The sequence below is a fragment of the Haliotis rubra genome, unplaced genomic scaffold (genome assembly GCF_003918875.1).
Source record: "Haliotis rubra isolate DU_JTF1 unplaced genomic scaffold, ASM391887v1 Scf8, whole genome shotgun sequence".
NCBI classification, from domain to species: domain Eukaryota; kingdom Metazoa; phylum Mollusca; class Gastropoda; order Lepetellida; family Haliotidae; genus Haliotis; species Haliotis rubra.
The window spans coordinates 4,380,561-4,404,765 of record NW_025767523.1 but is presented as its reverse complement, the minus strand read 5'-3'; the positions used below and the strand labels follow the sequence as shown (position 1 = coordinate 4,404,765).

At 36.9% G+C, this 24,205-nt stretch overlaps 2 protein-coding genes across 2 annotated transcripts in view; one reads left to right on the top strand and one right to left on the bottom strand.

Annotated features, from left to right (window-relative positions):
- LOC124261391 (PH and SEC7 domain-containing protein 2-like) overlaps nucleotides 1-11,728 on the bottom strand; it is a 42,250-nt gene extending 30,522 nt beyond the window's left edge. The window contains exons 1-2 of the mRNA XM_046695705.1: nucleotides 11,621-11,728; nucleotides 8,120-9,641 (exon numbers count right to left, since the gene is read on the bottom strand). Of these exons, the coding sequence (XP_046551661.1) occupies nucleotides 8,120-9,558 (1,439 nt within the window). The 5' untranslated portion in view covers nucleotides 9,559-9,641; nucleotides 11,621-11,728. The remainder of the gene's footprint in view (nucleotides 1-8,119; nucleotides 9,642-11,620) is intronic.
- LOC124261393 (sphingosine-1-phosphate lyase 1-like) overlaps nucleotides 11,714-24,205 on the top strand; it is a 45,603-nt gene continuing 33,111 nt past the window's right edge. The window contains exons 1-2 of the mRNA XM_046695707.1: nucleotides 11,714-11,832; nucleotides 23,561-23,706. Coding sequence (XP_046551663.1) covers nucleotides 23,604-23,706 — 103 coding nt within the window. The 5' untranslated portion in view covers nucleotides 11,714-11,832; nucleotides 23,561-23,603. The remainder of the gene's footprint in view (nucleotides 11,833-23,560; nucleotides 23,707-24,205) is intronic.

Below are 24,205 nucleotides of genomic sequence, written 5' to 3'. Positions count from 1 at the left end.
CATTCATATAATTTGATCAGTGTACATATCATAATTGTGTCCACGTGGCATACCTTTTACCATGATTCATAATAAAAGGTATGTCACAGATATTGTGTATTGTGACAGTTCCATGATCATAATGATGATGATGATGAACATAAAATGCCTTTCACTATAAGTTTCAGTGCATTTAGAAAGTAGTCAAATGTAACAAGTTATATTTGGGATTGTACTTTCGATGTTAAGTACACAGTTTAATACCTTATGGGTGAGCTCCATCCAGGATTCAAACCCATACTTTCAGAATAAGGCCCCAAATCGACAGCACATGTCAAAAATCTAACCCACTTAGCCACTGAGGCATCCACAAAACAATTCAAGGCCGACAACTTTAGCCAAGATCACATAATCTATGTATCCTTCCGATCATGACGATATACACAAATTGTCAAAAGGGCACAAAGAATGGATTCGTGGGAGCCAGATAATCCAACACATGACGATTACAGCAAATGTAGGATGAAGGATATTTAAAGTGAAAGTAACCTGAAGGACAACACACCTTTGATGCAATAATCAAGGCCAACACTGTGTCCATACTGGGACTAGCTTACACAAATACATGGTCAGATCCTCTTCCTATCTCCAGATCAAGATCAACAGTGAGCAATGGAGAGCAAATGTTGAGTGTCTGTTACTATCACCATGTATTTATATTCTGCTCTGTACACCTTTCAAAGAAACTAATACTAATAGTCCTTGATCATACTATAGGTCAGGTGAAGTGGACTGGGGTTGACATCATGCTCAATATTATTGCACTATTATTTATGCAACGACATGTATATGTTTATAGGGCTTCCAAAACAAGTCCCATGTCACAGTTTAACACAAACACTCAACAAAGACACAGTATACTGACTCCGAGCTGACCAGTTCAACATGGACACCCAACTAAGACACAGTATACTGACTCCGAGATGACCAGTTTAACATGGATACCCAACTAAGACACAGTATACAGACTCTGAGCTGACCAGTTTAACATGGACACCCAACTAAGACACACTATGCTGACACAGAACTAACCAGTTTAACATGGATACCCAACAAAGACACACAAGCTGACCAGTTTAACATGGATACCCAACTAAGACACAGTATACAGACTCCGAGCTGACTAGTTTAACATGGACACCCAACAAAGACACAGTATACAGACACCGAGCTGACCAGTTTAACATGGACACCCAACAAAGACACAGTATACAGACTCCGAGCTGACCAGTTTAACATGGATACCCAACTAAGACACAGTATACAGACTCCGAGCTGACCAGTTCAACATGGACACCCAACAAAGACACAGTATACAGACACCGAGCTGACCAGTTTAACATGGACACCCAACAAAGACACAGTATACAGACTCCGAGCTGACCAGTTCAACATGGACACCCAACTAAGACACAGTATACTGACTCCGACCTGACCAGTTCAACATGGACACCCAACTATGACACAGTATACAGACTCCGAGCTGACCAGTTCAACATGGACACCCAACTAAGACACAGTATATTTATGCAACAACATGTATATGTTTATAGGGCTTCCAAAACAAGTCCCATGTCACAGTTTAACACTAACACCCAACTAAGACACAGTATACTGACTCGAGATGACCAGTTCAACATGGACACCCAACTAAGACACAGTATACAGACTCCGAGCTGACCAGTTCAACATGGATTCCCAACTAAGACACAGTATACAGACACCGAGCTGACCAGTTCAACATGGACACCCAACTAAGACACAGTATACTGACTCCGAGCCGACTGACTTGGATATCCAAGTATTAAAGACACAGTATACTAACTGCAAACATACCACTTTAACCAGTCACCAGAACAGAATATCAATGAATATTTACGATTTTTTTTTAAAGGGAGCTTTACTTGACCCCTTAAATCCTTTTTCAAAGTGCGATATGCAAGAATGGAATAGTCATCTCTCGCAATAACGCTTTCCGCGATACCGTGGATTCGGTTAAACCGTGGGGTAATCCTTGGCTCCCATAAAAAAGTTGCCCGGCGATCACACATCTTCATGTCATCGAAAATAGCTGTCATCAACAAATCCGCTGTTGAGCTCTGGTTAATCACGTTGTAAAGTTGTGAAATTCAGTGAGGAGTGCAATCAACAGTGTTTATCATACATATCCATGGTTTTTCAGATGCTTAAAACATGCAGGGTTTTCTCAATAATAATCAGATGAACAGCGAAAAATTGTAATAACTTATAGGAGACAACTTTATCATAGAGACATGCCATCAGCCGAATACTTACAATTCTTGCTGTGATGCAACACGATGTGTTATTGCGCGGGTAAACACTGCCATCCGAGAATGTATGATGTCATAAAACACATTTTATTTGATTAAATTCAATCCCATTTTCATACTTTATAACTGCTTACAGTAACAATGAAGAAACCGTGAGTGAAATGGCATTACCTCATTTCATACAACTTCTGCTTACCACATTCGTGAGGATCCGTTTTTCACGCCTACCGTGATAGCACCAATTTCACATTTTTCTCAGCAATCAGGAACAGATTACAGCCTCGTCATCCATGGACCCCAAGACCCGCGTTATTGACTCATTGAAGTCATATTTGACAATTAATTGCCAACAATTTGTTTTTACAATCAAAGTGGCACGTACCGTGGGAAGTCAGCGGTGACTTGTCAAAATGTCTCCTATGTAAAATGTATCCAGCCAGGTAACCCAAAGTGCTTAGCCTATGTTAATTTTAATATTATGTTAAATATGTTCGTAGAAAACATGCATTATACTTATACGATAGCAATATGTGATATCTCTGTAAAAATAACTGCTTAAGACATAAATTATTCTAATAATGGAATACAAATTCTCTGATGTTATGTTATCGGATTGTTTTTAACTGAATCACTGCTACATTGGACCAAAACATCTGTGCACAGCTGAATGCTATTTCCGGCTTAGTTGAATAACAGGTAGCATAACAGGAACAACAATTGAATGATCATGTCTTGTGATGTTTGATTGCAAGGTTCCTGTACATACATCTATTTTCATTTACAAAGTTTGGTTTTTTTCACGTCCAATAATACGATATAGTTTTGACAGGGCACAATACACGAAATAGCAGTTTTGTTATGTCCATGGAAAATACGATTGTACTTGGCCTTTGTTCCGCGTTATGTAATAGTTACTATAACTTGGGGGTCATCCATGGACCCCAAGACCCGCGTTATGGCGAGGGATGACTTATGTACAAGCCTTGCAGTAGTGCAAGTCATGTTAGTTCGCCAAGGTCGCACATGGTACTGTCATCTATAACTATTACATACCCAATTTGAGTGTCAGGAGATCACTGGTTATTGCTGTGACAAATTAACACTATCATTAGTATCAACATGGGCAACTACAATATTGTATTCGTGAATAATTATTTGTATTTGTTGCCCAATATTTGTGATACGTATCATATTCGCCACATAGTGTATTCGTTGCAGCCCTAGTTTTTACCATGTCATCAGGCAAGGTAACAACAAGTACCATACGTAACATCTTTTGGTACGACATCTTTTGAAATACTGAAATCCACTCATGGACAGTCCCTCCATCCCCAAGGCAATAGAGTCAGTCCAATGTAGAGAAGTACTTCTCGTATATTATTCTTGTCTATATTCACGTGTATATAATAAATAACACAGACATATGATTCCTGTTTATAAGGAAATAAGTTTAACACAAACAAGCTGCCACAGGTGTTCAACCATCACCAGCTTCCACATAAACATGCAGAGAAGTAACGCATGCATGTTTACAAAGCAATTGATGCAAATGCTGAAGTAATCAACCACGAAATAATAAGGGCTGAATGTTTGTGAGGTGGACTTAATGCAGGTGATAATGATGATGGTTGCAATATTTTGAAACTACATGTGATATTATTATATATTACACACCCATGTAAACTTAGGATAGTAACACATGGGTGCAATACGGATGACAAGATCAAATTCCGTATTGCACCTCAGATTCTGTATTGAACCCCTGTCGGTTCTGCCGATTTTGTTTTATTAAGGAACAGATTAATGCAAGATAAGAGGGTATATAACAAATATAGAACGTCATGCTAGTGCATTTGGATGTTTTGTATGGAAAAAACATGTCATGGGAGCAGAGAAACAACTCGCTCTTCGAACTTGTTGTTTCTCTGCTCCAATGACATCTTCTCGTTCAATACAAAACATCCAAATGCACTAGTATGACGTTCTACATATGTACTATATTTGCCAAATTAAACTCCCATCTCCAACAAGCACCCCTTGATCAACTTCTGAACCAATGTGTCAGTACTGTGTACAATACCTACAAAGGACGAAAATTAACATGACAGCCCATTCTTTCTGGTGTGTATTACAGACTCCATACAGAAAATACTAAATAACTTTCTTCATTTCCACTTATAGATCTTGGATAACAGATTCATCACTTCGCATATAGTTTCAACAAGGCCCTCCTTTGTCAGTTACACCCTGGGTCCTTCTTCATGTTGTTACAGGAAAAATGGTATATTTATTACGTATGTTCTTTGACCAGTAGTGTAAAAACTTTCATTTTCTCTGAATCAAGGGGCAAGAAAAATAAGAATTCATGTTCACAAAGTAATCTAGGAGGATTACTTTTATGTATTATCATGTAATGGCTTTTCTTGTTTGTGACAGGTTTTTACCTTGTCGTACAAAAAGGTCCAGAAGATCCCTTATTACTAATTTGAAGGAACCTGTAAAGTAATGAACTCGTATAGTGCAGTATGTCTACTGTACAATGTAATGATTACATTTGTCACATGCACTTTATAGTTCTTGTCAAGAATTTGGCATAGTGAATAATACTGTGTGTCAATTAGGACACAATATATTTTTTAGCTGTGAACAGCTGCAAAATTGCTGATGTGGCTAAAAGCAACATTCACTCACTTCTTTAGTTCTTAACAACATCCATTAACACTAGATGCACATTTGAGCATCCTACAAAACCATGTAGTGATATACTTGTGCAAACCAATACATACCATACATACTGCATACAGGTCATATATTTCATCCACACATATTTCAGACGTACTGCTCTTTTAAATGTTATTCGCTAATTGTTTGAAAATATACATGATAAAGGTTACTAGTTCCTAAAAAATAACACAGGTATGAGAAGCAGTGTTCCCATTAGTTTTTCATTAGGCCAAACAAATATATGTGTGTGTTTAGGGTAACAAAAAATACTAACATGAAATTATAAAATAGGGTCGTAGGTAGGGTTTATCTTTCTTTTTCTTACATTTTTTTTTTAAATGCACTTGCATATTTTTCATAAAATCACATATTTATGTAATATCAGGCACCAGTTTTGAAAGAAAAGAAGAGGGGAAGCCAGTGTAAAATTTTAATAACTGAAGCATCAACACTTTCTAAATTCAACATTTATTAAAAACAAGAGTAAGTGAGCACAGGTCACATATGGTCGCCCCCAACATTGGGGAGTACATACTGTTGGAATAGCAAAAATGTTTCGACGTCTTTTAAAAAAAATAAAATGTGTAGGGTAGGGAAGTTTGTGTTGGGGTCAGTCGGGAAACCGTAAACACACATATTTTTCTTCGGCCTTATCAGATTATTAATGGAACCCACTGACAAAGTCAGAAAGTCAATTTATACATGTCAATATCTGTCCATCAGTCATATATATTTTAATCATGTTAACTGATTCATTAAATAACACCTGTCTTACAATACACGTAATTACCGGCAATTATGAAAAGAATGGATTCTAATTGATAGATAGTCCTCCAAACCTGTGATAAACTTAATATACCACAGTCCGAACTGTAAATATTATACCACAGACTTACAGACTGAATCGGTTGAACTCTGACAAAACTTGAAGTGCATGTGTGCAGAATCTGAATCTGTTTTTACTCCCAACAAGCCAAGCTGACTACTGACTTATCAATGTGACCAGTCATTATTGAAAGTGACAGGTCAGCCTGAGTGAGTGAGTGAGTGAGTGAGTGAGTGAGTGAGTGAGTGAGTGAGTGAGTGAGTGAGTGAGTGAGTGAGTGAGTGAGTGAGTGAGTGAGTGAGTGAGTGGGTGGGTGAGTGAGTGAGTGAGTATGGTTTAACAATGCTTTTAGCAATATTCCAGCAATATCATGGCGGGGAACAGCAGAAATGGGCTCAACACATTGTACCCATGTGGGGAATCGAACCCGGGTCTTCGGCGTGACAAGAAGGCACTTCAACATTAAGCTACCCCACAGCCCCTTAAGCCGTTGTAAATAGATGCTAGAGCTGACAATGTTTTTTTCAGAGATTTAATTTGCCCTTTGCCTTTGACATTTCCAAGTTTATGATCACAAAGGTTAGTGAGTGACATGTTAACGTCTGATTTAAAAATCAGTTTGGCAAGGAAATCATTACTGAACACGTGGGCAGGAAGGAATACATTTGGCTTATCTTGACAGTCTGAGTTTTGAGATACTGTGGGTATTTCCAAGTATAGTCATAGTGGCAGGTGTTTCAAGTTCTCCTTTAGTATACATTATGTCACTTTCTCATTTCCCCACGACTCGCTGGGCTAATAATTTTGCAAATATGCCCATCCCACATCTACACAGGTATTTTCAGAAAGAATAGGGTGTGCTGTACTCTTAAAGTACACAATTTCCAAGTTCCCCCAATCTATATAGTCTGACGGAGATTAAATAATTTAATGTATTTATTCAACAATAAAGATTGAATTGTGAAAGTCTTCTAATTCCGTAAGTGCTAGTAACTTTTCGCAGGCTTAGTCCTGTGGTCTTGTTTGTTTTCCAGTCAATTTACATCCTGCAAGTCAGGATATCACCGCCGATAAATATCTGATGGGTAAGCATGTGGTTAGCATGGTAAGGTTTAAATATTAAACATTAATTGTTTACACCCACTCTTAATATTATTAATGAATAGAAAGCATATTGAATACACACCAAAACATTATATGCATATTCAGTAATTTAAACATGGGATGATACACAATGTTGCTTAACCTGGTGAAACAGGTGTCCTGAACTTACTGACTTCACCTGCCCACATTTGGGTGATTTGTAGGAGGCTGTAATTAAATAAATGCTAAATCAATGATCACTTTTTGAAAAATATTGTTGTTTACTTAACTTTGGATACAATTGTTAATTAGTGTACCATGTCATACCCTTTATCAATATTTTAAGTATTATCATTGCAATAGCAAGACATAATGTGCAAAATTATACATGAAACTGGAAGCCAAGGGATACTTGAACCTATACTTTGCGTTTCAACTTAATAAATTCAAGCAATATGATCAAGGAATATTATGGTTGCTTGGTTTGTTGTTTAACACCGCACTCAGCAATATTCAAGCTATATGGCGGCGGTCTGTAAATAATCAAGTCTGGACCAGACAATCCAGTGATCAACAGCATGAGCGTCGATCTATTCAATTATGATATGATGACATGTGTCAACCAAGTCAGCGAGCCTGACCACCCTATCCCATTAGTCGCCTCTTACGACAAGCATGGGTTGCTGAAGACCAATTCTAACCCGGATCTTCATGGTTAGCAAGGAATATGAAGTTTGGCAGGCAAGTCCTGAATATCTTTTCATCCTGAACATTTAATGAGGAGGGATTGTTCTAGTCTATGATGGACAGAAACCCTGATGTCAGTCTGTATCATAAGAAAGAGAAGGTTTTTTAAGTCAGCTTTATTGCAGGGTAGAGCAGGTTGCAAAAACAAACTGTTTTACACTGTGCCCTAACACCTACCCACTAAGAAGTTCAAACAAACTGTGGTTTATTTCATAGCCAAATCCCATTCCCATCCACCTCTGCCCACAAACAAATCAAATGATCCATTGCTCACGCAACTATGGATGAAGATTTGATTTGATACATTTCATAAGTTATAGCTATCATGAACTGACAAATAAACCATTCAATTCAAAATTCACAAAACATATTGACAACTACCTAAGCAATGAGTAAACAAAATACTTACTTTTTTGATAAATGCCTTGACACATCACTCTTACGAAAACCATCGAGCATAAACAATCTTTTAGCCAGTCTGGAAGCAGACGGTCTATCCACTCCCTTCATTGGCTGATGGTAAAGACTCTCTGCATCAGAGAATTCCAAATCCAGGTCTATATGGTTGATGTCTTGTACTTCATCGAACTCGTCACTCGAATTAAACCGACGTGAATGAGTTGATCCCGAACTACTGGTTTCCAAAGCACTATTATTTACAGATAGTTTTTCACCACAGCCATTTGGTGAATCATCGTCTTTCTGTTTATCTTTCACTTTGGCTTTTAGCGGTTTTGGATCATCAAGACTTATGAATGCAGGCATGAACACTCGCTCAGAAGTCTTTTCTGTTGGCTTCCTTTCCGGAGAGTTGTGTAAACTCCGGGAAGCAGGCTCACTAACATTATCAAGGGAGGCAGTGGAACTGTCATTGCAGTAGGCAAGCTGGTCCAAGGAATAAGCCATGTTGTCATCTATGTCTATAGACACGAGCTGCATTGCATTTCCAGACTCTAAATAATTCTCATGGCTTTTACTGGTTCTTACTAACTGCTGTGGCTGGGCTTGTTTCGGCTGACTTGTAATTTTCTCTGCACTTTTACTGGTGACCATGACCCGATTGATGGCATCTTCTGAATTTGGCACTTCCGGAAGAGAAGAAGATTTCTCTCCCACATCTGAGTCGGAGCTGTGGATGTCAGGGTGCACACCGCTATCACCGGAACTTGGTACATCCTGTAAACTTTTGTCTGAGCCACGATCACCATTGACAATTATCACCTCAACTGGCGACCTCACAGCCTCTTGGGAACTGTCCTCAGTGACGGGAGACACTTTTTCTCCTTGTGAAAGCTGCATTTTTTCATTGAGAGAGGCTATAAGTGATTCGCGCCCTGAGGACTGAGACATATCACTAAGGTCTTCGACAGTAGCAACAGGTGCCCGTGGAAGCTCAAGAGGAAAGGCTGGAGATGGTATATTTTTCACAGTCTGCGATACCCCAGACAGATTGAGGTGAGGGGAATAGGCCAGGCTGGACTGGTCACTGCGTATACTTCCATCCACATCACTGTAACTCATATCCTCCCCGCCACTCTTCGGGGTGCCAGACTTGCTGCCATCTTGCCTGGATTTCGGCTGATGTGGAGGAGTAGTTTTGATTATCATGTCTCCTGTCATGAGAAATGTTTCAAAGCCTTTTCCCTTCCTGTTCTGCGGAGAAACAGATGTAGGAGACACCTCCTCTACAATACCGTTTTCGTGAACCGTCAAAGTAAGACTGTCCTTTTCCTTCAGTTTGTTGGCTTCCCTTTGTTCTCTAGCTGCCAGACGCCCATTCATGGGAGGCGGAGGGCTTCGAACAGGGATTGGAATGCGTGAGGGACTCTGGGTTGTCCTGCTTGCCATTTTCGGGCCAGCAAAGGCCTACCACCAAACCACACAGATAGTCGCCATTACTCCAAACACCTCTGGCAAAAGTTATCTCCCATCTGAAATGGAACAAAATAACAGTTACTATGGGTATAGCAACAGTAATTCATAAATGTATAAATACCACTTGTTAACCACTTGTGGAATGTCTAGACTGGAGTCACATTTTGCTGGTAACTGATGAATATAGTGGGGTCCTCATAAATGCCATGTTAATATAACTATATCCACTAACTAATCCACTAAATCATTTGCATTTACTGAACTGTTATTCTACAACAAAAACAATTCTGCAATCATTGTTCACCTGCAAAACTAAGATATTTCTTTAAAGAGATCACATTGCAAATATTTCAAAAAAGAAAAAAAATCATCTTCATCATCATTATCAGTCATTTTTAATGTTTAGTCAGATGCAATGTTCTTGTGGTTTGATTCCATAGTATATGAATCTAAAAACACATGTACATCTTTAATTTTACCCCAAGGGTAATAACAAGGATACCTTCACTGTGATGCTTAATTTCTAATACTATATATGTAACATATGATATATTAACATTTTGACAGCAAGGGCTTTATATTCAACATGTGTAAGTCTTCTACCAAATGCCAAGTGGTCTAAGGTGGTAGACGTATAAGCAAAGCCCAAATTGTTTAAAATTCAATTGGAAAGAGTTACTTATGCAACACTATAACTTTGGAGAACATAACTCGTTTCTACAACTCACTTGACAACTTCGGAGTTACATATATTGCAAATGAATGGCTAAAAGAACAAAGAATAATTATCAACAGTGATCAAGCTTCTAAACATTGCTAACGTCACCTGTATTCTCTCACAATTATTACTACACAGAAATGAACATCAATCATTCATATCATTAACATTCATAGAGAAACAAATAACATAGAAAATCAAAATGTAATATACCTCTACAATGCCTATAGTCAATCACTACAGTAAGATATGATGTCTTTGTGCAGTTCTTCATCATCATAGTACTAGTAGTCATGAGTCACTGTTATTCTAGTTCCTCATGCTGTGGTATGTTTCAAATGTCAGACATCACGTCAACATATGTGTGTGACATGATATATTATTGACAAACAGCTGTGAAATATTTAAAAATATGTTGTTTGTATCCGAAAAAAGGTTCTTCATACTATTACATTTGCTTTAATTACCTTTTATAGATGTGTGACCTCCAAAACCATTAAGTCTTAACACTGGAGTTATGACAAAAACTGCTCAGGTTTATCCTTATTTCCAAACAATGTTCATATATGAGTATTATGAATGAACATGTCAATACAACAAATAACTATGCTAATCACACCTGTGATTATTCATGATCATAAGAATTTGTATCTGCTAAACATAAGGCTTCTGACTTGATCAACACTCTTAAGCTGTCCTTTCAAAGATTTTAGCAATGCTGACTCAGTATTTTACTTTGCACAAGTAACATGTCAAACAATTTAATGATGTAGACATAATCGGAATGCACTATTGGTAAACAATACACATATATACTGAATAGTTTTGGGGTGTGTAAAACACTTGTGTCAATAATGACAAATAGGTCAAATTCATTATACACAAACAAACAAGAATTCATTGATTATGAACATTTAACAAGAAACATATTTCTCACATAAATACGTTTGCAAGACATAAGTTTTATCTCTAGGGCGAAAAAATAAATAAAGGGGCAGATCCATTTTGTTGATGTTTTGGGGGTGTATAATGAGGGTCAGTCGTAAATGTGATATTAAGATGCATAGAGTCTGATTTAAACTGAGTCTACTCTCAACCTAGAATAGAAATATATCAAAGCGTGACCAGAGACACATGTGTGGATTCTTAAATTTTGACAGCGGGCGGAATAATACGGAAAGTACTGGGTGTAAAACACCAAAAATAAACTTTCCCCGCAGGGACTCTCTACTTTCAAGTCTTATCGTCGTAACTATAGCCTCATTAGATGAAATATCGGTTCATACAATCGAACCAAAGCTATCAATAATCAGTTACCTTTAATTAGTTCACTGATAGAGAGAATGTTGGAGGTATGATTTGATGGAAGAACAAGGAATTACATCCTTATACATCGGTCGACTTCCGCCATGCTGTCGTATCGCAAAATCCCGCTATCCGTCACGTGACCCTTTCATGCTATATGAAAATTGGACGAGAACTTGCGAGATCAGTAGAATAACATGGCAGGAATCGTGAAAACAGTGGTGGTGAGTTTGATCGAAAAATCATTTATAACTGCGACGTATTTTACAGTGTGTAGCGATAACTGACAGGAAAGTGCAGACGAATGTTGTTTCTAATGTGGTCAGTTTTGGATGCAGTGTGTTGATATATCGGTCGATGTTACCATCCTCGTGTGTTATTTCGTCTGCTCCAGGCCTGACACACGACAGATCAGCTGGACGTTTTTGTTTGCTAGCATTCTTTTACGGTGGATGATTGATAAGTCATTCATCGTTGATCACCCTGTTGTTCTCTTACACTTGGTCGGGTTGTCAAGTAACCTTGAACAATAGCCACTGTTCTTTTTTAAAAAATAATTATTCTCTTCGACTTACATAAATTGCAAGAATATCAAGTTCAAAGTCTAACGCAAGCACATCACATGATGTCATGTTCAGCCATGCGGCTGCATTGCCTGAAGCTATGACGTTTAGTGGGAGTTAGAATACGATTGAAATCTTTGTATATGTTGCCTTATTTTGCAGGCCATTTTCCTCAAGAGGTTAACAACGGACATTTTCATTCATTCCCCAAATCCAGTCTACCACAATTAGTTCTGTTTCACCATATATTTATGTTTGGAAATATATCATGATCAAACAGATTTGGTATTCCACCCACCCTGCATTATAGTCGGTTCTTTCTTTGGAGCTTATATGGGGATACTGAGATAGCTTGGCTCTTCAAATAAACATGATAGAAGTACATGGTTGATGACACCAGATAACACGTTCATTCATGGATAGAGTTTGGGGTCATGTCCTGAATGCTTTGTGTGACAATTCAGGGCAACTGACATGGTTGGTTCCTGTAGCCACAACAATGCTTTTAGAACTCTTTGGGTCAATTTTATATCAGTTGGTTCACAAAATTAGACAACATTAAAACAGTAAAATAAGTAAAAATAATTACTTTTGGAATTGGACTGACTTTGTTTCATATTTAGATGTCATCTGGAGACAAGAATTTTAAAGCAAACCAACTGACAAATATCAAAAGCTTCTCAACACATACAAACGTTCACATTTCATACATGTGCCTACATTTAGCATGTTTAGAGCTTAGCAAATAACACAACCCCAACCATTTTAACAAATGCTTAATAAAATGTAATTTTTTTTATGACTTACAGTATTTTTCTCTTTATAATAATAATGATCAAAAACTAATTCTTTTACTAACCGAGCAATCAAGTTTTCACAGCTGACACACTTAGGGTACCCAAATCATGATAAAGGTGAAGAAATCTAGCCCATTTTTCACAATCATTTATGATCCCATTTAGCATTAATATAGTCATAAGGAATTTCTCCAAATTGTATTTTTATTTATTGTGTTCATCAATTACTAATTTACAATTGTTGAATTGTGGTTTAGTATAATCATGAGTGGCTGCTCACATCGAATATTGTTAGGAGATCTGTACATTATTCAATTCGTTTGATTCATATCTTCCACATGTATTATTGGCGTCATGGCCATTTAAACAGAATAAAATCATGATGAAAATGTCAAAGTTAATTAATTTAATAAGTAATTGAAAAATATGCGTTTTGATCCATCATTTATGACTAAGGACACACATTGAAATAAACTGATTATTTTGGGGCCATTTTGGCAAATATGGGGTCGTATAGTCATGGGGCCGTTTTAGCCAATTAGGGGCCGTTCTGCCTGGGGCCGTTTCAGCTATAACCCCTCACATCATGCATGTTGTATGGATGTCAAAGTTTATCATGTTTATTTCATTAAGTTTATATTCAGATATGATAATGCATTATAAACATGATAAAGTGCCTAAATTTCGCTGGTGCTCAGTGACGCTACACAATGTTATATCAGTGGATTAGTGTGGTTAGCCTGTTTAGCATATATCACATCCATGCTAAACCATTCTTGGTTGTCATTATTGTTTACATTTGAAAACCTGTCCTTGCAATACAGATTGTTAAGTTCCCCAAATTATTATGAGTTTGGTCTTTTGTTTGACCTAAAATAACCCAAAGATGCAGGTTCTTTCATGAATGCAATTGTTTGACACTAACTATTGCTAACTATGTTCACAATCTGGAAGATACGTGTATCTCTGAAAATGCCCTTTTCACAATGATTCAGAACTGGAAAGATGTCTAATCTACACTTGACATGCCAAAAAGATCTTAAATGTTAATGTGATGATAAGGTTGCTGTTGTCTACATTGTGTTACCATTGGTTACACATTTTTACATTTATTGTGACACATTTTTTCATTTATTGTGACATCCATAGTCATCACTTGAGAGTTTATCAGTGAAATGCAATCACAAACTGTTTATTCCTATATGACATATATTATGTAGAACCACAGTTCACCACTTAGCTAAATGCATATTTTCTGAATATATGTAAGTTTGATAGTAAGAAATGAGGGTCCGTATAACGTTAGTGTTGATTATATATATTTTACATTTATAGAGCAAAAACTGTAATTAAAATTACACAATGCTAGGCTATATTTCTTTGGGTTAAATAATAGTACTCTGTATTAAAATTTACTGATGACTGCGTCAGAATTCATCCCGTTATATTATTGTGCATGTTTGAACTTGTTCGCCGGGAAACGTGTGCACAGCTGATTGCTATTTCCGACTCAAATACACACGGTAATCTTAATCTTAATTAATTTATAGAGCAAAAACTGTAATTAAAATTACACAATGCTAGTATATATTTCGTTGGGTTAAATAATAGTATTCTGTATTATATTTTACTGATGACTGCGTCAGAATTCGTCCTGTTATATTATTGTGCGGTAATCTTAATCCCTGTAAATAATACAATGAATGAAAGGTTTATTCACTGTGTATAAATTTTCGCGGTAAAATATTTTGCGCAAAAATAAAACCTCCGCGATATATATTACATTTACAGTAATCCCATTAAATTATAAAGGAGCCGGGCAGATTCAGAACCTGAACATGAGGAAATATAGACTTGCTTCATTGAAGGCATGTAAGCAGAAGGGAAAATGTTGCGGTTCAGGGACTGTGAGACAGACTATTCATCACTGTTATTGAGCTGCCCTTGAACAAGTGGAAATTTTTGTTATTGCTGGAGCAATATGACTCGAAGTGTAATGTGTGAATCAAATTGAAGTTTTAGCACCAACATGTATTGGCACATGACTAGCTCAGCAAATGGTTATCTATGAAAGTTTATGAAGCCTATCTTATACTCAATCTAGGACAACATTAGTGTGACACATTTTGCACCAGATAACTTGTTTCTAGTTGTCAAGGTTAGCCGAATACTATGGTTTTCTCTGTTTCTTGTCCCTTTAAATTTAACACTCAATAACACTCAGGGACAAGGTGTTGATGATGGCCCTACTGTGATAATTATTTATTTGAATGATTCTCCATCATGTCCATGTGTTAGTATCATAAGTCTGTGTCATTATCTTGATAGAAATGAATGCACACAATGCCATTGATAAAAATGGTTTTGATACTATCCCAGCTGTATCCTTTTTGTGGCCAGTGTCTTTTGTTACCACTGTTATGGACACAGATACAAATTATTCTTAGTACTTATCTGCATAGGACCATACATAAAATCTGACATTCACACATAATCTCAGCAGCATTAAACTTATGCTTGACATGTGTTATTGTACATGTATGTCTACACATATCGGAATACATTTTGTTCATTTTGTACTTGGAATACAACTTTGTGGTTATTTTTGGGTTTTTTTATTCCAGATAAAAACCTGTTACATTTAGAGGTCCGTGTCCAAACTACCACCGGACCCCTTACAGCGTAATGTCACATTACATTGATCTCAATTTTTTTAAGAATTACAAAAATACACACACCAACATCCACTCACACATGACGAAATATTGCTTGTAGTTTTCAATAATCTATTATTTTAGAAAAACGTTCTGTTGACTGATCCCTTGCAACAAAATTAAATACATTAGTAATTTAAGGAATTCATTAACACTAGGCTGCTTTGCTCTCAAGAAGCTTGTGATAAAGCATCCAATTTTTATAAAACTTGAGTTGATTACTATTTGTAAATTTCTCTCTCGAGTATATATCTATATGAAGCTTCTTTTTCGAAAAGAGTAAAAAGTGGTTTTGCATTTAGGAATTTGCACAGAAAAAAACTTTGCATTGAGCAATAGAAAGTCAAATATCTTGTCAGTAATCACAATTTCCTTTACACCAAACAAGACAAGCTTTGCAGATAGTTGCATGTTGTAGACATGATCACATTTGCCTAACCATTGCAGAAACTCTTTCCAAAAATTCTTAATAACATCACATTTCCATAATAAGTGGCTAATAGTTTCCCTTTGCTTATTACAAAAACACAAAGATCACTCTGAATATGTTTATGTTTAAGCCAAAAAGTGTTAGTACTTGTGGTTAATATTCGAGTAATTATTCTATACAGAAACCAGCAATGTTTTATTTCCTTAGTTGTACCGTAACTTTAAACACACTTCACTTCAAACCAAAGATCAGGGGTCAATTATTAGACCACAGTTAGGTTTTGATTGTTATTTCAATTAAAAAAAACAGCAACTTGCGTGGGGTTGCCATCTTGTTTAATCAAAATGTTAACTAGAGGATACACAGTACCAGATACACAACACTGTTAATTATGGCATGGGTAATTTGATCATGATCGATATTACTATCGCAGAAAACGGGTTTATATTGGTGAATATTTATGGTCCAAATTCAGATTCTCCTGATTTCCATGAAAGGGTAAAGGAACAGGCTTCTCTTTTGGGCAATGAAGACAACTTTGTGTTTGTATCCATTAATATTTGGCGAGTTGTCAACTAACTTCAGACCTGCTGGAAAATACCATTTCTTCATTTGTAGAATGGGTGAGGTCCTGCTCCCTTGGTGTGTGCTCTATCTTCATATGGTTTGACATTTTATAAAACGGTCGTAAAACTAAAGCCAGTAAAGCAGTAACGGGTTGGTCATCTTTTCAACATGCCCAATGCTTTCCACACATAATAACCTTTACTGTATGAGTGTATTATAAGTAGATAACACAATCAACATCTGAGTAACCATGATAATATAATAAATAGACATGAATAGTTTGTAATAGACTAATGCCTCCCGGCAGTCTATAACTTTGATTGTAACAAAATAACTAGGGTTGGGTATCGCCAAAATATTCGTATTGCGATAATGATATGTGTTGGCGTATTACAATACGTATTGCAATATATTGTGAAAGTGTGACACATGGTCTAGTTCTTTCAACACCAGTCAACCAAAGGCTTTTACTGCCATGACACCGAGTTCCCACAGACTCTGAGGTCATAGATGAGGCCTATGTTTATCAAGGAAAATATCAGCTTGTAAAATATCATTACTACTACATGTCATGCACCATTTGAAAGGTTTAATCCTATCATATTTATAAATATGAAAGTTATTTTTTATGATAGTAATAATACAACAACAATTTAAATAGGTTAAGTTTTAATAAAAATGTAAGTTTACACATTATAATGTCTAGATAAACCACGAATGAAGCAAAAAATGCAACGATTCTTTTTCTCCATTTGTAGTATGTCATAATATCCCCTTATGTATGTATGGATGGCTATTTCCCGAAAACTGGCTTTCCGCTCGGTAACATGACACAACAGCGGGAAATACCTCCGTTTCCGAAGGTTTATGAATAACACGGAGTAACAGGATTGTTTTCGCAGTTGTAAGAAGCGATTTTATTGGTTTAACATTGGTTTCTAATGGCGCGCTTTTTCGCCACAATCTGCTATAACAATCATAACTACTCGCCTCTTTCCGTGACCTACAAGAAGACTCGTTCGTACCTGTATAGTACGCCATTATTGCCAAAAATTGTGGCAATCCAATAAAATCGCGTGTAGTAAAATAAGAAATGAGTCAAATACATTCGTGACCAATTCGTGTTATTCCCGACAAGCCGAATAATGTAGGTCTCGGAAACAAGCGAGTAGTTACGAATGAAGTCAAATAGTTTCTTTGCGATTATCGATCTTCATTATTAGTTCCGGGATTATAAAATTATCTTTTTTTACTGATATTTGTTAAAGACATAAGAAACTTACTTAACATGCCTTTCAAGGAGTAGCCATGTTTGGAAATTCAGAGTTATCTTTCTTTGGAAATATTCCTAGAGTAAATCTTTGAAGGGCATTTAGAAGTGGAATGCATAAGAAAAGCAAAATAACACGACGTTTCAGAGTGTATGCTTGCTCCTGATGAAGGAGCTCACTCCGAAACATCGTGTTGTCCACAATAAAGAAGTTGACATCCATAAATCTTGCTTTTCTTATTCCTAGACTAGTCGTGAACATGGCCACGACAGAGGTCGGAGTCGCCATCTGGCTTGCCGGAATGACACAAGTAGCTACGAATGTCTGCTATATGGCTCGTGATTGGTCAAAATCATGCACGTGAGCTAAGGCAACCAATATTATTACAGCAATGGATACCTTCCTCGAAAACGAAAACTTTAGATTTAGACAAAAGTTTTGGGTAAAATCATCCTATTCTGAACGGGTAACGCACAAAATCACCACCTTAAGGAACTTAGTTGTCGCATCGTATTTGGTTATGACCTGTGACAACTTTTTAAATGCTTCAAGCATATATTTTAGCATTACACATCCTGTGCAAGCGTGAAGTTCGAGGCGACGAAAGCCAAAATGTTATTTGGCTTACATTTCATGATTGCACTCAAAAAGATGGAACAACTTTTATGAGTACGGTTCTTGATTTTATTCTTTAGTTTATTCAATTTGTTTAATTATTTCCTTGAAACATCGTCACTTTGCTCTTTGGCAACTTTGATATGGACCCGTTGCCAAATCGTTTTTGGTTTTCAATAACATTGCGAAAAATAGTTTATAATTCTAATTCTGTCGATAATATATGTTCATTTGAAATGTAATATGTATTTTCAGACATTGTGAAAAGTGATGGATTTAATAAGTGAATCATATGTTACTTTTTGTTAGGTAGGTTCCTAAAATTATATACCATTTTGATGCGCCTACTGCCTGGCCGGTGTACAGGCCTTTTGGTGTGTGGGGACTTGTGACGTCTTGGCCGGTTTTCCGGCCTGCAGTGTTGAATCGGTTAACTAAGGTGATGAAATTACTGTCTTCCTTTCATTTGAAACAATGCCACTGTCAGGACACAGATGTGATTGACCAATATACATTCTCAAAACTATTAATGTATAATGATGTTTTTAACTACATCACGAAAAAATTACCGATCATAGTCACAAAAATTGCCGATCATATTGGGTGAACCGGTTTGCGAAAAGTGTACCACAATATATTGTATTGCGAAGTTCGAATTTGCGATATACCGGTTAACCGGTATTATCGCCCAACCCTAAAAATAACCCATTTAAATTGAAAAAGAGCCCAAGTGAGGTGGGAAATTCAGAACCTGAGGTAATCTAGACTTGCTTCATTTAGGGCTTCAGCATTGCAGGGAGGGTGAGGCAGTAGGGATATAATGTGGTTCAGGGACTGTGAGACAGACTAAATTTGTAAGTACTATGCAGTGTTCACGAATAGCGTCTGACCAAATCCGGCAGATTCGCCAACGGTCTGATAGAAGTCTACAACCCACCGGCCCCAGTGTCTGACTGTATGTTTCACAATGACTGACTGAAGTTGTTATATGTGGCATGTAACACTTGTTTCCTGTTTATAAATCTTATGTTTGTTAATAATTTCAATGCCAATTATAAAAAATGGTAAATCTGATATGTGTGTTTAATTTTATTCTATGGGTCCTTTGAATTTTCAACTGGTCAGACACATATCTGAAACTTACAGGACCCAATGTCCTGTTACTTTGAAACACCATTTGTGAACACTGACTAAGGAATATATAACAGTGTACCATATGTCCTCTATTTTCCTCTAATACATGCCGACCTTGAATTGATGACGGTCATATGCTCTGTTCAAATAATTGTAGCTGGGCTTCTATTATATGTTGGGTCTTTTATATTTAAGGATTGAAGTTATATATGTGTTGACATTCATCAAACACTCCAATCAATTGCCAATGTAATCATACAACATACTGACATTCATTGGGAAATGAATGACAGCTGGCTTGCCAGTGTTCATCTACATGAGGTCACTGGCTGCTGTAAATATTTAAGGATTGAAGATGTATATGTTGACATTCATCAACTGATGAAGGCAGTGCCTCACACGAGCAGACTCTGTGATGCTTCAAACTGTGTTGTTTCTTTTGAGAGGCAAAGCAAGCTCTGTAACAACAAATAAAGGCTTCGTTTTGGTTATCCTTCATATATACATGATCTATGTAAAGGTCGTATGAAGGTGTGTCCTAATGATTCCATGATGTGTGAAATATTGACAGTTCTGTAACTCTCCACTCAATTGACATACAACATACTGACATTCATTTAGAAATGAACAACAGCTGGCTTGGTGGTTGTGTAACACCTCTGACACTCTTCAAACAGCATGAGTCGTAGTGCCATACAAAAAAATGGATGTTTTTGTTCTTACAGAACAACTATATGAGGCAGGGCAGTTTTCACAGAGTCAGACAGAGACCACTAGGCCTTTAAAGGCAGATGAATGACTAACAATCTGCTTTGGTCAGCAGTTTTTATGGATGTAATTTGCTAAGCTAGTCATATTTTTTGACTAGCTTGACACATCTCTGACAAGTGTCCATGACAAATAGTGACAAATCTAGACAAGGTCACTCGCTACTGTCAATATTGTGATTTATTGATAAATAGTAATGGACATTTTCTGCAAATTTGTCCTTTGTATGATGGATGCTGGCTCAGCAGCTTGTGCAAAATTATTCAGCACCCAGACATCTAGTAAAGGAAATATGTAAGTCAGATGGCTCACTATCATATCTATAGGCAATAGTTGCATGTACTGAGGTAGCAAGATAGACAGGTAACCCATGCTGTTCATGCAGTTGCAAGCTAGACAGCTTACATTAACACTATATTTACATCATCAAAGACTTCTATGTTTTAAGATACTTTCACTTCAGTAGCATCAGTACATCAGTTTTTTAAAACCTGTATTATGTATATGTAGAGTGAAAATCTGAAACTGTTTTCAGAGTTATGTGAGTGAAAATATACATAATGTATATCTTCAATGTCATTTGTAAAAATGAATGAAAAAAACATCATCATCATCATCATCATCATTGCCCATTTCTGCTGTCCCTCATGATATTGTTGGAATGTAGCTAAAAGTGGTGTAAAACCATACACACACACTCACTCACGCACTCATCTGAGTGAGATAAAATATATGGTTCAGTTTTGATGAGTTCTGAAGTAATCATAGCACATAATCTTACTGGATTCATCTTTCTTCATGAAATCAGTGGTAAACAGGAGAAGTAACCTAATGCTCCTTCAAAACAGGTGGGACTTTATGTTACATAATGAACCAAGCACTGGTCTTTGTTTTATAACACTGCTCAATGCTGACAGGAAATCTGAGTCAGTGCCGTGACTGTTTATTACATAACAGACTTTCCCTCCCCATCAACTAATGAACTTGACAACACCATCCCTGCCAGATGCCCTCCCAGCAGGATTCTCCAGTTAGCAACACATCACCAGATGATCTCCAGGAAGAGGCCATCTTTGTTATTGATTGCCACCAAATCTTGCAAATTGTTTATGTATCAAAAAAAGAATTTGTTTACATAAAATGATTTATTCAACATGCATATCTCATCTGTGTTGTATTTATACCTCTCTATTACATTTCTTACAGGTGTATACACCTCTTGCTGCCAGTTCTATCGACATGTGTGTCCCCAAACTTTTGATAATTTTGGACATTTTTCATCATTTGAATCAAATTGCAGTCTTCTTCACTCAACAATGTTAAAAAGAAAGCAGAAACATGCCAAGAAGTATTCATTTGAAACAGATCATTTTCATGTTATCTTAGCAACAGCACAGGTCTTTTATGTCTAAAGAGAAAGCAGAAACATACCAACAAGTATTCATTTGAAACAGATCATTTTCATGTTAACTTTGCAACAGCTCCTTTGTGTCTAACCTACCCCTTTATTTTGAAGAACGTCTCTATTTCTGTATGCATCAGAGTGATGGAGTCGTCCCTAGTGCTGCTGCTGTCAATGTCACTATCCAACGCCAGCAAGTAGTCCCATGATTAACTGTTTGTAGAATCTGGTTCTCCAAGTCTTGCATAGGAAAGTCTATGAGTCTTTCAGTCTGACCCTTGTTTTCATGTGGATCCTCTGTTTGGATATGGCTGTATCAAGGCAAAATAGTCTGTGCAACAATTCACAGGTGAATGAGATTACAGAATGTGGAATTACCTGCACTGTATTGTTGACAAACGCTCAGCTCAGTCACACTATGAATGTTTTAAATACTTTGTTGAATAATTAAGCATGAATCAATAGTGTTGTCATCAATCACTGTTGATCAATAATGAATGAGGTAGTCACCATGGACACTATGTACTGCAGTTTGTCAATAGGTGTATTTCATATGAATTAACACTTCCGAACAGTCGATTTCAAATCTATTACACCTCATCAAGTTGATGGCCTAATCTATGAGCAGTGTTTGTAGTAGCAGGAATGAGCATGTTCAAACTGGTTGTGTGTTTTCCCATTTCTTGACCATATCTTTGGAGATGCAAATCATAGGAATCCTTTGGAATCAATGGAATACTTTCAAGTCAAAGGAATACTTTCAGATCACACCCAAAAGAGCTGGATAGGATTTCAGTAACTGAAGAATATACTGTTTCTATTGTGGTATGTGTTTAGTTTTAATGAAGAAAGTGATGCAAACTCTGCTCATCTGATCTTGTTTATCATCTGTTGAGATGGATTTTAGTATTGATTTTAGTAATCCTAAAGGTAATTTTACTGATTTTAGCCTTACAAGAAAATATCATAATGCATATAACTCGTAAACCTGATAGAGACACAGATATTAGTGAAACCATTTTTAGTAATTTCAAAGTGCATTGTTTGTTTTGCTTCCTGTTGATAACCTACTTATCCCCAACAACGCGTTTTGCAGGGGGTAAAACCATATTATTTTGGACTCTGTCCATCCTTCCATGTGTCCGTCCGTGCACTTTCGTATTTTCCAGAGAACATAAAAACCTTCAATATTTCTTCACCAAACTTGGCACACAGATAGGTCTGGTGGTGAACTGGTGCCTTTTAGTAGTTTTGGATTTCTGGAAAAAAATGTGTTTCTATGGCAACAAGTTTGACTTTGTCTGAAATTGGTGGTAGTGCTCTTTTGTTTCTTCACCAAACATGGCACATAGATAGGTATGGTGGTAAATGTGTGCCTTTGTTAGTTTTGGATTTGTAAAGAAAATATTATATGTGTTTCCATGGCAACAAGTTTGATTTTGAAATTGCTTGTTGTATTGGTGCTCTTTTCTGGAGCAGAAATGTTCAATGTTTCTTCACCAAACTTGGCACATACATAGGTCTGGTGGTCTACTGGTACCTTTTGGTAGTTTTGGATTTTTGAATAAAAATTTTTTGCATGTTTTTTCCACATTTGTAGATTTTGTAGACCATAAAGCAAGTAATTAAAACAGCTGGGCCATGCACAATTGTGAAAGAATGTTACTAACATCCTACATTTGTTGTTTCAGGGTCCTATTCAACCCCTGCTGGATGGTGCTAAGGGCCGACTGAATGACTTTGTGCAAGGGGCTTGAGCCATGGCAGATAGTGGTGTACACATGTGGAGGAACTGTCATTGCCATAGCGATCAAAGACTTCCTGAATGGGGAGGAAAGTAAGGCTCACTCATCATATGTAATGATTGCAACAATAGCCCTGTTGTTTCTTTCTAATTGTTGACTTGATATTTTGGTCAACATGGTAAATGAAAAATGGTGTTTTTATAAAACGACGCGTTCCTTCGTCACCTGGGCACTCATGAAGATCCGCTTTGGTCTTCAGCAACCCATGCTTGTCGTAAGTGGAGACTAACTGGATCGGGTGGTCAGGTTCGCTGACTTGGTTGACACGTCATTGTATCCCAATTGCATAGATTGATACTCATGCTGTTGATCATTGGATTGTTTGGTCCAAACTCAATTATTTACAGACCGCCGCCATATAGCTGGAATATTGCTGAGTGCAGCGTTAACAACCAAACCCATCACCTGTGAATACATACATATACTTTACAGAGTAGTTGCTACTTTTAATACATAACACAAATCATGGCCTTGTTCTTTGGAGAAGGAAACCATCTACTGCTCAGATTTCAGAGCACAAATGACAAATGT